The sequence below is a fragment of the Onychomys torridus genome, chromosome 21, assembly GCF_903995425.1.
Source record: "Onychomys torridus chromosome 21, mOncTor1.1, whole genome shotgun sequence".
NCBI classification, from domain to species: Eukaryota; Metazoa; Chordata; class Mammalia; order Rodentia; family Cricetidae; genus Onychomys; species Onychomys torridus.
Genome location: NC_050463.1, coordinates 35,263,524 through 35,280,208, shown reverse-complemented (window position 1 = coordinate 35,280,208; position 16,685 = coordinate 35,263,524). Strand labels below are relative to the sequence as shown.

General features: G+C 41.5%; 1 protein-coding gene across 9 annotated transcripts in view; it reads left to right on the top strand.

Moving 5' to 3' along the window:
* Positions 1 to 16,685, top strand: part of Ncoa1 (nuclear receptor coactivator 1) — a 202,034-nt gene that overhangs the window by 159,948 nt on the left and 25,401 nt on the right. For all 9 annotated transcript variants that reach the window (XM_036170290.1, XM_036170289.1, XM_036170287.1 and 6 more), the window contains 4 exons: positions 9,593 to 9,710; positions 12,051 to 12,219; positions 12,429 to 12,743; positions 16,402 to 16,503. In XM_036170290.1, coding sequence (XP_036026183.1) covers positions 9,593 to 9,710; positions 12,051 to 12,219; positions 12,429 to 12,743; positions 16,402 to 16,503 — 704 coding nt within the window. The remainder of the gene's footprint in view (positions 1 to 9,592; positions 9,711 to 12,050; positions 12,220 to 12,428; positions 12,744 to 16,401; positions 16,504 to 16,685) is intronic.

Genomic DNA, 16,685 nt, shown 5'->3' with positions numbered 1-16,685 from the left:
TAAAGGACCCCAATCAGTCAACTTGTTGACTGTGCATCTTCCTGTCCATCTTCCAAGGGTCTCCAGTTTGGATCTTCATTTACTTTGTTCTTACTGGAGCTTTTAGGGGTCAGGACTCAATTCCTGGAAACTGACCAAGATTCCAAGCAGCTGCCAAGAAGATTCTGAGTTGTCTCACTGACAGGTTTGGAAGCAAGATTTCAGTTGGCTAGAGCACGAGAGGAGGAGTCTGGAGCCTAGATTCAAGCTTCACATTCTCCATTTATTAACAAAGAAATGAATTTTCTGAGTCTTACTCTCTTAATTTACAAAGTAGAATTGAGACTACCAAGCCAGGCCCTCTACTTCATGCCTTTAATTCTAGCAATTAGGGGTACAGATTAGGAATTCAAGGTCATCCTCACTTGCCTGGTTGGGTGGACACCATCTTGGGTTACATGAGACCCTGACTCATAAGAGAAAAAAAAAAATCATCAAAAGTTTCTTCTATTGAAACAGAAAGTCTCCAGAGGCTGGCCCATCTGGGATACAGTAAAATGAAAGATTGAAAGAAATAAAATAAAAATCGATGTACTGATTGATTAGGATTCCTGTCCCCTTCCCTATCAAGTGTGAGAGAATGGAGGGGTTTTCTCAGGAGACATGAGTGCCCAGGAAGAAGAGACATAGGCTATGGACTTGAGAACTGAGAAGCCTTGTGCCGAACCTGCCTAGTGAATAGTACAGGAGCACTGGCTGAGAAGATACAACTGGGGATCGCCGGGGCTTTGGTAAAGGTCTGCAGCTTGAGTGAAAGCATAACAGCCTGGTGTGGTGGCGCACGCCTTTAATCCCAGCACTCGGGAGGCAGAGGAGGCAGCTCTCCGTGAGTTCGAGGCCAGCCTGGGATACAGAGCAAGTTCCGAGACAGCCCGGGCTCCACAGAGAAACCCTGTCTTGAAAAACCAAAAGGAAAACGAAAGAGGAGGAGGAGGAAGTGAAGAAAGGAAGAAATCAGAAGAAACAAAGTGTGCAATAAAAGCGTAAAATGAGTGCATCAGTGCATGAACTAGAACAGCTGGGAAGATAAAGATAACTGTCATAGGAAGGAGAAAAACAACAAGAAATGGCTCTTGGAAAGTGATATGTACAAATTAAAAACTTAGAAGGCAGAGGCAGGAAGATCACCGCAAGTTCAAGGCCAGTCTGGCATGTAGTGAGTTCCAGGCCAGCAGGATGGCCATGACAGAGCTGGACTCTGCTCCTGCTGCACAGGGTGCTGCTGATATACACTGAGGCCAACTCCTACCTGTCCCCTTCAGAGCTGCATCCATTTTAGTAGCTTCCCTTCTTTGCAAAGCTGGGACCCACCACTGGCTCCTGGGTGTTTGGGACCTGGTGAGATTCTCCCTGGCTCCAGAGCCTCCAGGCCAGGGGTGTCTCTCCCAAGTGTGTCAGAAATTGGGGAAAACAAAGTACTGAGTCCATGCTGGAATGGCCTGGGCACTCTGCCCACCAGTCTTGTCTCTTTCAGACCTCACTCAGAACAATAGGCTACCCTAACGGATGGAGGGGGATGTGAGAATCCAGAGTCTGAGTAAGGATCACTTATTGCAACCACGCCATGGTCCATCCTTTCCATACTAGTGCTGTTTTTTTTTTTTTTGTTTGTTTGTTTTTTGGGGGTGTTTGTTTGTTTGTTTGTTTTTTAGTTTCTTTCAGTATTAAATGGGCTTGCTCTCTCTTTGCTGCTATTGACTTGCTTGAGTAGTGAAGTTTCACTGTCTCTCAGTAGATACAGGAAGACTTAGAATTTGAACATTCTGGTAGCTAGCCTCTTTTCCTGGCAGTGAACATAGATTCTGAACATAGAGGCCTCATTTCTCAGTTGCTAAGAGGGAAAGAGATCAGCAATCGGGAAACTCCTCGTGGCAGCCTTGGCACCCACTTTGGGAGACTCCCTGGGCTGAACTTGTACCATGAGTCACAGGCTCGCCATTTTAATCCAGGGGCACATTCCAAAGTCAGCTGCATCAGAGCCGAGGTCTGGTGCAGCTGTTCATTGTCCTTTAATTGTCCCAGCAATAGCCCATGGCCTGTTCCTGAGTTGTTCTAGCGCTCTTCTGAGAAAACCCATTTAGGAGAACCTTCTCTCCGGGTCTCAATTTAGCTGAGTTACAGCATCTGTTTGTTTCCATCTGTGCTTTAGCCTTCAGACTTCAGAATTCTGCTGATTCTTCTTTCTTCCTTTTACTGTGCATTGCTTCCCTTTTTCTTTTTCTTATTTCACTGATTTTGGTGGTGTTCTTTGGGTTGGCTGTTTGGGGCTTTTGCTGCTGTTGTTTTGAGATGGGTTCTTGCAGAGTAGTCCAGGTTGGCCTCATGCCCTCAGTAGTTTTCTTCTCAGTCCTAAGGTGTCCTTTTGAACTGTCCCCAAATCCTGTCTTCCAGAGTCAGTTGAATGTTTGATAATTTGTGAAGTTATTTTTTAACCAAGCTCATTGATCGAAGAAGTAATACCGAGGCTGAAGAGGTGGCTTAATTGGGACTGTGTTTGCCATGCAAGCATAGGGACCCAGGGTCAATACCCAGCACCCACATAAAAATAAGAAGCTCAACATGACAGCACATGCCTACAGTCCTAGCCCAGAGACAGGAGGTTCCCTGGAGCATGCTGGCCAAATCAGCAAGCTCCAAGTTCAGCAGGAGCCTCTGGGAGCCTCTGGGCTTGAGATCTCTGGTCAGAGGGAAGCTCCTCATCCTTTCTCCATCAGTTCATGGCCTTGTTGATGTGTCTGCTATAACCTGTGGCACAGCCTTATTCCAGGTCAGAGTGAAATGAGTACACATAGTGGGTAGGTCACTGGGGATCTCAGCCACAGGCACTCTTCCTGGGATGTGCCATCTCCTTCACTGAGCAGGCCTCTTGAGTTCCCTTAGTCTAACGTGGGTGGCGTCAGGGTTAATGGATACTCATTAGCTATTCTCATTGAAAGGTCAACCTCAGATAACCAGTAAAGTTAGATGTCACCCAGTGGCACTTCTGCATTTAAAGTTTTCATTTGTGATGAAGAGGGAAGAGGCAATGAATGAGACTCTAAAACACAGAGGGACAAAAATGCTTGCTGTCATCTAAACTTCAATGCACGAGGAATCAGCCAGGGGCGCTACTGAGAGATCGTTTACCCCGGCTGGACCACGAAAGTGCCCTTCTTCCTGTGCAGTGTGGGAATTACACTTTCAACACTGGGCGGTGCAGGACCTTACAAATCCAGCCAGCTGTGGGGGGGGGGGGGGGGCGTCACTCCCTCCGGAGTGGAACTAAGCCTAGGAATGCCGTGTTTCACTATTTGCAATGGGCTCTTTTCCAAGATCAACTTGCCATCCTGTCCATGGTTATTAATGCTTTCAGTAGGGTCAGGGGTTTGCCCAGATCTTAAATTTGTAATTAAGTTTTGCAGAATTAAAATAAATGAGTAAAGGGCTGGAGAGATGCCTCAGAGGTTAAGAGCACTGGCTGTTCTTCCAGAGGTCCTGAGTTCAAGTCCTAGCACCCACATGGTGGCTGACAACCATCTCTAATGAGATCTGGCGCCCTCTTCTGTATCCATAATAAATAAATAAATAAACAAACAAACAAAAAATAAATGAATAAGATGGCAAGTACATGCAAGTAATAGTAAATGGGGATGGAGCTCAGCTGGCAGAGTGCTCGTGTAGCGCTGGGTTCTGTCTCTAGCACCACATAAAACTGATCATGGTGGTACATGCTTGCAATCCCAGGCTAGAGGCAGGAGGATCACATGTACAAGGTAAAGACAGATCAGCCTTGAAATTGATAGCAAGTGCCTTTCTTCTGCTGAGCCATCCTGCTCAGTAACACTTGTTTTATTCAAAATTATAATCATTTACTGATAAAGAGCTTTTTAAAAAGACTTGTAGACTGGTTAAATGGTTCCAAGGGAATTCCAGAAGTATCTGAGTGAACAAATGTGCTCCTCCTACAGATGTTTTTACATTCCCTCAATATATACATTCCTTGATGATTATTTTTAAATCCTATTAACTTGTAGATCATTAAAATATATAACTATAAAGTAATAAGTTCCACATGGAATAAGGTTTTAGTACTTAAGATTCATTTAACTTTCTTGTTTTAGAGGTTACATATAGCGTTTTTTAAATTTATTTTAGTAATTAAGATGTTCACTTACTTATAAATGTAAAACAATACCAATATTATCTTTTCATTCTAGAAGTAATGTCATATCTTTAATATGTGACAGACTTTTCTTTATCTTCTGTATGTGTATGCTTAAATGTATGTGTAAACACACACACATGCATACACACACACACACACACACACACACACACACACACACACACAAAACAGGAGGATAACCAGTTAAAAGCCAGCCTGGGCTACATAAGCAAATTCAAGGCCAGCCTGAGCTACACACTGAGAAAAAGGTATCATTTTGTGCACATTGACTGTTTTATATTTTAATCTTTTCTTTGGATGGCATGCTTTTCATAACTCACACATTCTTGTGTCTACATGAGGATTAGGGTTACTTAGAGTTGACTGGTGACTGGTATCTCCTACTGTTACAGAGAACTGTAACTGAAGTCTAAAGTCTAAATATAAATATCTGGATCGAAGGACAGATACATAGGTAGTACTAAATGACCCTTCCCACAACTTATACCACCCATGTTCCTATTTCTGTGTACCTCTGTCAGCACTTTGAATCATGCATTTTCTTACCTTTGTAAATAGTCTTTTTTCCCCACAATGTAATTCAAACTGTACTTCTGCTACTCTGAGTCAAGTTGGCCATTTTCAATGATCTTAGGCAATCTCCTCATAGTCCCTGACCATTTGTCTACCTGGTTATTGTGCTCTAATTTACGGACGTTTTTCTTTACTGAAGAGATCGATCCTTTTTCTACTAACTGCTTAAAAGACAACAGTGAAACTCTAACTGCCAAGCACAGTTACTGCCAGATACAACACAAACAGCCAGAAGTTTCCTTTTCAACAGCTGAGACGTTGTTGGATCAATCATTGGAGGTAGTGACTAGGGAAAACCAGCCTCCTGGAAGACAGTGCCTTCTCCTTGCAGTGCAGAATTTTCAACATCATTTAGTAGCCTTTTCCTGGATTCATTGTAGCTAATGGGGATACAGAGTTTCTCTTTGGCTAGATTTAAGTTGATGTGATGTAATGTTGAGCTGTTTGCAGAGTCATGTCTGGATGTCTTGAGCCCAGGATTCCCAGGACTGCCTGGACAATGTAGCAAACCTTCATGTGAAAGAATAACATTATATATGTGTATGTAAATGTTCTACTAGCAGTCTCTGGGGCTTCCTTTTGTAAATTTCACTTTAGCTACCTCTCTCCAAAAACTGACCTTTTGTCCTGTTTTACACACACACACACACACACACACACATTCATGTTTGTGGTGAGAAAACAAATGTAACTAAAATTATCCCCCACAATGAAACATAAGAGAAAAACATATATTTCCTAGATTCTGACACATAACTCAGATTTTCTATAAAAGGCAGTCTGAAAGAAGTCTGAATATTGAAGTGGTCCTAAGATAAACCCAGGTTCCTTTAAGCATAAAACGTATATAAACAAAACTTTTAAGTTAATCAAAGTTTTTGTAGGTTTTATTTTTGTTTGTTTTTATTTACTAATGTTTGCCTGGACATCAAACTCAACACATGAATCTTACTCTCTTTTTTTTTTTTTTAATTTTTTTTTAGGATTTATTTATGTATTATGTATACAGCATATATGCCTGCAGGCCAGAAGAGGGCACCAGATCTCATTACAGATGGTTGTGAGCCACCATGTGGTTGCTGGGAATTGAACTCAGGACCTCTGGAAGAGCATTCGGTGCTCTTAACCTCTGAGCCATCTCTCCAGCCCATTACTCTCTTTTTTTGAGGGGAGGGTTAGTTTTGTTTTTTAATATGAGATAAGGCAGGCTGGTCTCCAACTCTAGAACGTCATGCCTTAACTTCTCAGTACTAAGATATAGGTGTATGCCACCACGTCTGGTTATGTTTTGAAAATATGTTGACTTATTTTCTTAGCATTTTCCATCAAGACTTGTAAAATAAGATGTTCTGTCCTAATTATTAAGTTAAGTAAACTATCTAACTGTAGTGTTTGGCATTGATAGTACACAGCCATGCACATTTTCTCAAAATGAAACATAATTAACTTTTTCTAGGCTCTATTTCTTAACAGGTTAGTACTGAAGATCTCCTGTTAAAGTAGAGTAATGGGACAACTTTAGGAAACCTGTGGCCACCGTCCTGATTTAGATAGTAATAGAAATCAAGTGATTGCTTTCCCATCATTGTTTTATTGTTTATTGTGTCTTTCGGAATCCTACAGAATTTGATTTTTATATCCTTTGTCACAGTTATACTCAGGTTTAATTAAAAGTTGTAGTTACATGCATTGACATGAAGTAAATGTCAGGCTGGAGAGTTGGTTCAGCAGTTAAGAGCACTTGTTGCTCTTGCAGAGGACCCAGGCTCAATTCCTTGCACCTACCTGTCAGCACAACCATGAGTAACTCTAGTTCCTGAAGATCTGGTGACCTTTTCTGACCCCCAGAGGCACCAAGCACATGGAAAGTATATCTTAATTACTGTCCTGTTTCTATGAAGAGACATTATGACCAAGGCAAATCTTATAAAAGCATTTACTTGCGGGTTGCTTACAGTTTTAGAGAATGAGTTCATGACCATCATGGCAGGAGACAGACAGATATATCACTGGAGCAATAGATGAGAGCCTTACATCCTGATATGCAGGCAGCAGGCAGAGAGAAAAGAAGGGAGTGGAGACTGGTGTGAAACCTCAAAATCCACCCCCATTGACACACCTCCTAATCCTTCACAAACAGTTCCTTTAATTGGGGACCAGACATTTAAACATATGAGCCTTTGTGGGCCATTCTCATTCAGACCACTACTCAGTGCACAAACATATATGCAGACCACACACACACACACACACACACACACGCACACGCACACGCACACTTTTTAAAGTCATCATCAGACTGGTAAGGTGGTTCAGTAGATAAAGAGCTTGCTGTGTAAACAAGAGGATATGGTAATGTGGTAGTGTATGTCTACAACCCCAGAACTGGAGCTAGTGTGAGATGATAAGAGAATCCCAGGTTGTGGGCTAGCCAGTCTAGCCAAGTGATAAGATCCAAGTCCTGTGAGAAATACTATCTTAAAAAAAAATAAGGTGGTGGCCAGGCAGTGGTGGCGCATGCCTTTAATCCCAGCACTTGGGAGGCAGAAGCAGATGAATCTCTGTGAGTTCCAGGCCAGCCTGATCAACAGAATGAGTTCTAGGAGAGCCAAGACTGTTTCACAGAGAAACCCTGTCTTGGGGTGGGGGGGGGGGGGAGAATGTGGTTAAGAACACTAAATGTTCCCAGAGTTTTGATTACCAGCACCCACATGGCAGCTCATAGCTGTCCGTAACTCCCATCCCAGGGGATCTAACACCATCTTTCAGCCTCTGAACTGGGGGAACACTCAGTACAGAGACATACATGTAGTTAAAACACTCATACACATTTTAAAAAAAATTTTAAGAAAGAAAAAGGAAAAGGTAGAAGGTGATAGTAGACTCCCAGAATCAGTCTCTGACCTCTCGTGCACACATAGATGAGTACACCTGCACACATCTGTATCACTTACACACCAGATAAAGTGTAAGTACATGTCCATGTGGGTTCTGATTTTTTCATTTATGTTAGAAAGTGAGACTCACGTGTTTTGTATATTTTTAAGACATCCTCAAATCTATTCATATCGTTCATAATAAAAATGGGGAATTGGGGCTTTTGTTTTTGTTTTGAGACAGCTCTATCTGTGTCCCTCAGGCTAACTAACCATGAACTCCATAGACAGGCCAACGGGGCACAAACTTAGGCAGTCCTTTTGCCTCAGCTTTCTAGGTGCTGGGGTTACAGGTGTGTAGTACCACAACCTGCTAGAAAGTGAGATTCTGCCTAAATAAGTTCTCTATTAAAACTCCCAAGGCCTGGATTGGGTGTGTAACTCAGTGCCTAGCATGCATAGGCACGGCTTCAGTACCTCGGACCACAACACAGCAAACTCCAAGGCCCTTTTACTCTTTAAAAAATTACTTTAGTTAACTAGAGCTTCTGTAACCACACATCATAAACTATTTTCTTACAATTCTTGGAGGCCAGGAGTCCCAGGTCAGGGTGTCAAAGTGTGGGCTTTTCTAAAATCTCTTTCCTTCTCTTGGGAATGGCCACCTTCCCTCTGTGATGTCGATGCCCTGATCTTTGCTATGAAGACATTAGTTACGTTGAATTAGGAGTCACAGTAATGACCTGTTTGCCATGAATTACCTCTTCAAAGGTCCTTTCTCCAGACTGTCATGCTTTGAAGTCCTGAATGTTAGAATTTCCACATAATGAGTTTTGGGGAAGGGAATACAATTTAGCTCATAACACTGGATTAGAGTGTATACATTTTAGAAATTATAAATAACCGTATAAAGAGAAAAATAATCTCACTCTCACTGATTAAAGTAAACCAAAAAGGTATACAGGGAGAGCCTCCTAGAATTTTCTATCAGTATCTATGAGTTTGTAAGAGGATCTAGGTGACTATAGCATCTCAGAACACACTTTTTTCTCTTTTACATTATCAGTATCTGTACCTTAATTCATCAATCCCCGAGTTTCTGGAATTTAGATTATTTTTAGTTTTCCCTAGTGTAAGTAATTCAGAGATAGCCATAAAGCTTCCAGAAAGCTGCTATGTGGGGGCAGAGAGATGAGATGGTTTAGTCATCAAGAGCACTGACTGCCCTTCGAGAGGACCTGAGTTCAGTTCCCAAGCACCTATGTGGTAGCTCACAACCATCTGTCACTCCAGTTCCAGAAGATTTGATGTCCTCTTCTGGCCTCCTTGGGCACTCAGTAAATGCGTGTAGTGGACAGACACATATGTAGACAAAGCATCCATACACATAAAATAATGTTTAAAAGCTGCTATAGATAGTTTTTCTAAAGTGCATGTATTGTTTTCTTCAGTTACGAAGCATAACCCAGCCTGTTGTCATCAGAGTGTCAGAAGCATGAGCTTTGCTGCAGTTCTGTAGCGTCCTCTCCAAGCCCTGACCTCTTGCTGAGTAGCCTCAAGCTACAGTGCGTCTCCCCCTGCCTTTTGTGGATGGAGTTTGTCTTCCGATGGTTGCACTCATTCCGTGGTGTAGGCTGAAAAAGCAGCTAGCCAAAATGATGTCATCTTTAAAACAGTACCTACCCTCTGACGTCCTGGATTTCCTATAGTGACGTCAGCCTGTGTACAGGAAACACTAAACTTTGTTTTGATTCAGATACCGTTCTCATTTACTTTTTATTATATATGGATACCCTGCAGTTTAAGTTTCTGAATACATCCCCTCTGGATCATCAGAATAATATTTTATGGGGAAATCCCACTCTCCTACATAATGTGTTTTTTTCTGAAATGTTATCTTATCCCCCTTTGTGACAGTGAACTCTTTCTCTTCAATCAGGATTGCCTGAACTAGAATTAGAAGCAATCGATAACCAGTTTGGACAACCAGGAGCAGGCGATCAGATTCCATGGGCAAATAATACTGTGACGACAATAAATCAGAATAAACCAGACGAGTAAGTGAGACACTTCGTATTTCGTACACTATCAGATATCAGTTTCTAAGCCAGGAACTACCCTCCCCAAACTGGAGGCCAGTCTGTGCTAGTATTTTTGAGCTACAATATTGATGTGACTATTTAATGAAAGGGTGGTACCAGAGGACACGGTCAAGCAGATCAGGCAGACAGACTTTGTAATCACCATGAGATTGATATGGAGGGCAGGTCTCATTGTACACTTCATCTCTCGCATTTCTTTGTTTTCCATGTATTTCTGGGACCTGTGATATAATCCGGCTTTAATATACCAGTGATGCTACCTTTAAACTTTTAGCTATCCATTATTTTGTTCATCTTTTGTCTTTGTTTGGAGCAATAATATGTAAGGAAAGAAAATATATCTGCTCAGTGTTCTGTTCTCATTGGAGTTTAATTTCTCAATTCACACAGGCATCTGTGTTTCTCAACATAGACTACATCTCATACATGGCAATCAAAGGAAGAATAAATACATTTAGAACATTATCTGAAGTGTTTTCCCTTACATTTTCCCAAAAGAATAATTATTTGTCATATTGCTCATATAATTATATTTTTATTATTTTCTATATATGCCTAAGCTTTGTTCATCAGTTAATGTCAGTTTGGATTAGACTGCAGGTTGTCTTCATGAGTCAATAAACAGTTTGGTTTTTGAGCTACTAGTGACCAGCTCATCTGAGCTACTAGCATGTTAACAATTTTCAACTTAATTTCTTTTGTATATAATAGTTACTTTATATTATCAAGATAATTTAGTCATCTTTGAAAGCACAAAATAAGTTTACAGTTTTGGCTATGATTCAGTCATAGTAATTAATGGTATCCATACCATAGAATAAGAATAAATCTGAAGGTCTAGCAAGATGGTTCCCTGCGTAAAGTGCTGCCACACAAGCATAAAAACCCAAGTGTGGATCCCAGAACCCACATTTAAAAAAGAAAGGAGATGGTGGTTGGGGATTTAGCTCAGTGGTAGAGCGCTTGCCTAGCAAGCACAAGGCCCTGGGTTCAGTCCTCAGCTTGTGGGGCCTGGGGGAGGTAGGAAGCAAGAAAGAGAGAGGGGGGAAAAAAGAGAAAGCTAGAAAGGAAGCAGTAAATCCAAGCATAGCTTTGCCTGTAATCCTAGCACAGGGAAAGCCAAGACAGAAGGGTAGGTACCTCAGGCTTGCTGGCTAGCCAGTCTAGCTAAGCTTCAGGTTCAGAGAGAGACCCTGTCTCAGAAAAATAAGATGAAGTGATAATTGAGGGAGATACCCAGTGTCAACCCATGGCCTACACACACACACACACACACACACACACACACACACACACACACCACAAGAATACATCTGAAAACAAGTTAACTGATTTTTTTTTTAACTTTTATTAAGAACTCTTTGTGAGAGATAGTTCAGCAGTTAAGAGCACTGTCTGCTCTTTCAGAGAACCCAGGTTTGGTTCCCAGCACCCATATCAGGTGGCTCCCAACCACCTGTAACTCAATTCCTAATGACCCACCACCCTTTCCCGGCCTCTCCAGACATTTGCACAATCATAGTTCACATACATACTCATGCACAGACACAGACACATAAATGAATAAATAAATCTTTAAAAAAGTATTTCGGGGTTGGGAATTTATCTCAGTGGTAGAGTGCTTGTGGCCCTGGGTTCAGTCCTCAGCTCTGAAAAAATAAATAAATAAAAATAAATAAATATTTCCCCTTTCTTAATTATATTTGATTGTTTTCCAGGATATTTCTTTAAGCTAACATGAAGAATATGGAAACTTTAACTTCAGTAGTTGACAAAAGAATGGAAATTGCAGTCAAGCTATACACTAAATATTGTTTTGTGCCTAGAAAGATGACTCAGTGGATAAGACACTTTCTTATGTAAGGGTGAGGATCTGAGTTCAGATTCCCAGAACCCATTTAAACCTGGGTGTGCTGGCACAGATCTATAATCCCACTCTGGGAGGCAGAGACAAGATGCACTCGGAGGTTCACTGGCCAGTCTAGCCAATTAGTGAGCTCCAGGTTCAGTGAGAGCCTTTCTTAGAAACCAAAGTGAAGGGCAGTAGAGGAAGACCTCTATCATCAACTCTGGCTTCCACATGTGCACATATGGGGTTATCCACCCATACCCACACACATGCACATATATCCAAGAACATGTTCTCTGAATTTCTGCACACTAATTAGAGAACATTTCATTGCCAACACAACAGATCCTAAAAACCAGATTAGTGCATGTATGTATGTGTATATGTGTTTGCATTCTTAAAATGGAATCCTTTTTTCCTACCTTTCTCCTCTTCTACTCCCGTAGCCAATGCATTAGCTCACAATTAGATGAGCTTCTCTGTCCACCAACAACAGTAGAAGGAAGAAACGATGAGAAGGCCCTCCTGGAACAACTGGTGTCCTTCCTCAGTGGCAAAGATGAAACGGAGCTGGCCGAGCTAGACAGAGCGCTGGGGATCGACAAGCTTGTCCAGGTACGTATTCAGACTTGGCCTGACTGACCAGAGCGATCTTAAAGAGATGTCCCCTTTGGGTGATGAGCTTCCAAAGAGCATTAACTCAGAATGAACATGGTCTAAGACTCTCTAGAGACAACTTGCTCCCAGATGCAAATTTATGTAGACATACATCTCGTTCATTGCCAGACTTTGTTTATAAAATATTTTGGCTTCTTTTCCAACAGGGAGGTGGATTAGATGTATTATCCGAGAGATTTCCGCCACAGCAAGCAACACCACCTCTGATGATGGAGGAAAGACCCTCCCTCTACCCTCAGCCATACCCATCTCCTTCTCCTACCACCAATCCCCCTGGCCCTTTCCAAGGCATGGTCAGGCAGAAGCCTTCCCTGGGCACAATGCCAGTTCAAGTGACACCTCCCCGAGGCACCTTTTCACCCAACATGGGCATGCAGCCCAGGCAGACTCTAAACAGACCTCCAGCTGCACCCAACCAGCTACGGCTTCAGCTACAGCAGCGGTTACAGGGGCAGCAACAGGTGAGTGCTGACCTCTGCAGTTGATTCTTCCCCAAGGTCTGTGCCAAAGCTCCGTGTGACAGCCCAGTGGCTACAGTGGAAGAGCCCGGTCCACTCCCGGATGTTGGTGAAAGACTCAAAAGCCCATCCTCGGACAGCTAGGATGGGAGTAAGAGACCTTTTATTAAAGAATGCTAATGGTAGCAAAGTGCTCTGAAACCTACAGCTTAAAAGCAATATGAGTTTTGGTTTTTTAAAGACAGAAAGTAGTTTTAGATTAGATATCCTATAATTAATAAATTAATAAAGAGAACTGTAGCTTAGTTTATAAGGTAGAACAAGAAATACCATGGGATTGTTGAGACAAAGTAAAATTTATGTTATTTAAAGTTAGTAAGATTGAAATCTAGTGATATTATGAATGAAAGAAAAGATACATTTGAGGACCTGGGATTTGTGCATGATTTGAATGTCTTGTGTGACAGGAAATGAATTGATGTAGTGCTGTAAATATTTAAGATTGTCTTAGCAACAGGCAGGGAGGTCATCACCAAGGACCACAGAGGCAAATGGTATAAAATGCCATTTCTAAGAATCATGACTGAGCTTGTAGGTCATTGCTGCTTGTTATTAATTTTTCAACCATATGTGTATATTTCCTTGAGTTTCTAGAAAAGCATTTGAAGACATTGCTTAGAGCTGTACTAATTCAGGAAGGAAAATCAATAATGAGATATGTTAGAAAGCTAGGACATGGTAGAAGGCATTTCCAGCATACTCAAGGCCCTATGTTCAGCCCGCACATCCTAGAAAAAGGAAGGGCAGTGTGGCATGGTGGCTATACGAGTAACCAGTTCTGAATGCAAATCAGTCAGATAATTCGTTTGCCTCATACAGAAACATATGGCTCAAATAAGAGAGTGTGATGCTCTCAGCACAATGCCTGGCATACTGTAGCATTTAATGAGGACTAGCTTTATACAATTATATTCAGCAAGTATAATAAACCATGTAAATGCATTTCTGTTCTATAAACAGAGGGAGATGATGAAAGAGAGGGCAGAGAGAGATGAAATGGAAGAGCTAAGTGATGTAATAAAAAAGAAAGGAATGTGTTTAAGATGCTAGGACAAAATAAAGCACTCAATGCTGAATTAAGAAATGAGAGGAGAAATGAAAGTCATATTCCTAAGGAACTAGTGAAGATAGAGGACTTCTTGTTGGACTTGCTGGTTCCTTGGTCCTTGTTGTGGATGTGGGGTTCTCTGTATTTTTGTAGTTTCTGTTTTGTTTTGTTAGCTTTCCAGACAAGGTCCGTATTGCCCAGGCTGTCCTCAAACTCAGAATTCTCCCACCTCAACCCACCAAGAGCTGAGACCACAGACGGGAGCATCATCACCCCAGATCTGTTGTTCATTTTCAGAAAGGAAGTAATCACAGAAATATTGGTCATCTTAACTAAACACACTTGGGGTGCCACTCTAAGAACCCTAAAAGATACAAATAGTGAATCATACAAGGAACTTAAGTAGTCAAAACTGCCTATGTTTGTGTCTGCCAGAAACTTTGAATCACACTGGACGCAGTGTCCTAAGGGCTAAGTCAAAAGAGTAGAGATATGCTTATGTACTCAGTTTACAAGCTGAAGTTAAGAAAATAGGGTCTGAAGTTCAAGGTTCAGCAAGGAATGAGGTCAGGTTCCTGAATTAATGAAGCAAGTTTCATATTCAGTTCAGGAGAAAAGGCTGGGTTTGCATCCATTTGTTCCTAAAGTGGCAGGTGGTCAATGAGAACTGCAAAGGCTATCCATGAGGTAAGGATGCAGCAGAGGAGAATGCTGCGGCTCGGCTTCCTCGAAATACTGTTCACAGTGGCAAGTGTTTTCCAACTCAAAGAGACAGAATTGTGCTTTCTGTATACTTACAGCCATGGTCTTTTAAGTGTAGTAAGTGCATAGGTTGGGTACCAAGAGTCCTTCTGACTTCTTTTTAAAAGCATTTTTATTTTTAAACAATTGTGAATATTTTCTCTTATTCCACGGGCTTGAAATTTGTATTTTAACATTTGTATATTGTATTAACTTTTCCTCGAAGTTTGTTTTTTTTTCCTGATCAATGTGGGTCAGAAAATAAATGAATCCAGAATTAAGAGGTAAGCAGTAATAAGAAACTTAATTACTGCTCATAGGGCTTTGGGTCTTTATTTATTTACTTTGTTTGTTCGAGTTTTTTGTTTGTTTGTTTTTTGAGACAGGGTCTCTCTGTGTAACAGCCTTGGCTGTCCTGGAACTCACTCTGTAGACAAGGCTGGCTTTGACTCAGAGATCTGCCTGCCTCTGCCTCCCAAGTGCTGGAATTAAAGGCGTGCATCACCACTGCCTGGCTGGATTTTTATTTTTATAAAACTCAAATAGGCTTTCTCCTTACATATAGTTTAATAAAAACATGTCCATAATTATCCATTTATATAATTTACAAGTTATGATGTATTAAGTAAACGTCAAGTAGCATATTGCTGAATTTCATGGCATATGCCTATATTACCAGCTAGCTAAACCAGTAAACCAGTGCAAGAGGATCACTGGAGCCCAGCAGCTTAAAACCAGTCTGGGTAACAGTGAGAACTCAAGGTAGCTCAGAAGTAGAGTGCTTGTGTAGCATATGCAAGGTTCAGTCCCCATCACTTCAATAACGATAAGAAAATAACAGCATGATGTAGTAGTAATGTGATTCTTACCAGCCCTTCGAAGGGGTTATTCTTACCAAATTACGTTGAGGAAGACAGTTTTAATCTATAGATCACTTACAATGAAATGGTCCAGATGCACTTTTATTATTGCCTGATAAAGTACAGGGCTGCCTAGACTTGTGACATCAGCCTGAGCTAGTCTGAACTTCCAAAGCAATGCCCTACAGATTATTCCAGGAGATAAATATTGATAGTTACAAATCAGAAAAAGGGGTTTTGATGAACAAATTGCAGTCCACCCCTTCTTGGAGATGCACAGTGTTCTTTGGCCAATTAAAAGCACATTAAATTACTGCAGTAAATAAATCTGTTTCACCTTATATAACCCTCATTTCCAATACATCCTGCAGCACAGTATGCTATTTTCCTGGCACATCTATTAATATCCTGCAGAACAATGTTCTTTAGAACACCAATTTGGGAAATGTGGGTCTAAAGTGATTACTTCTTCTAGTTAAATAAATAATCCATTTTCTCAGCGTTTGTTTCTTATGTAATTCTCTCTGGCTAATGGTATCATGTTGGATTTTCCCAAGTATATATAAAGATCCAAGTGAGAGTGCCGGCTGGGGGCCTTGACTTTCCATTTATCTCCCAGACCTTTGCAGGGCTGTGCCCACTTCATACCTGCTTTTCACTTACGATATTTGAAGATCTAAAGTGTTTCTTTTCATCTAATGTCACCCTTCCCCGAAGTAACCATTCACATGCTTTCAGAAGCACACTAGTGCTGTTTATGTGTATATCTATGTGTATATCCCACCTTTCAATGTTCTGAAAGCAGCAACTGTCTGATAGATGGTGGGAGTGACCAGGGTTCTTGCAAATAGAATGGGAGGTGTTACTGAAGCCACACTTCTCACTCATCAGCAAGGTCTGTGCCGCGTTTGCCTGTAGAGGTGACATCCTCCCTTGTCTTCATTCCCCTTAGTTGGTGCACCAGAACCGGCAAGCCATCTTGAACCAGTTTGCAGCCACTGCTCCTGTTGGCATGAACATGAGGTCAGGCATGCAGCAGCAGATCACGCCTCAGGTAAACTTCTCTAGCTCAGGCAGTGCTCCATAGTGTCAGCCCCAGTGCTGCTATGGCCTGGGAGCGCAGCTTTAAGTGATGCTCGTGCTGTAAGTTGCTTCAGAATGAATAGTAGCTTGCTTGTCATGCTTTCTGGTACCTCATCTAAAGGCCAAGGTTCTGGGTTTCATTTTACTGTTTTT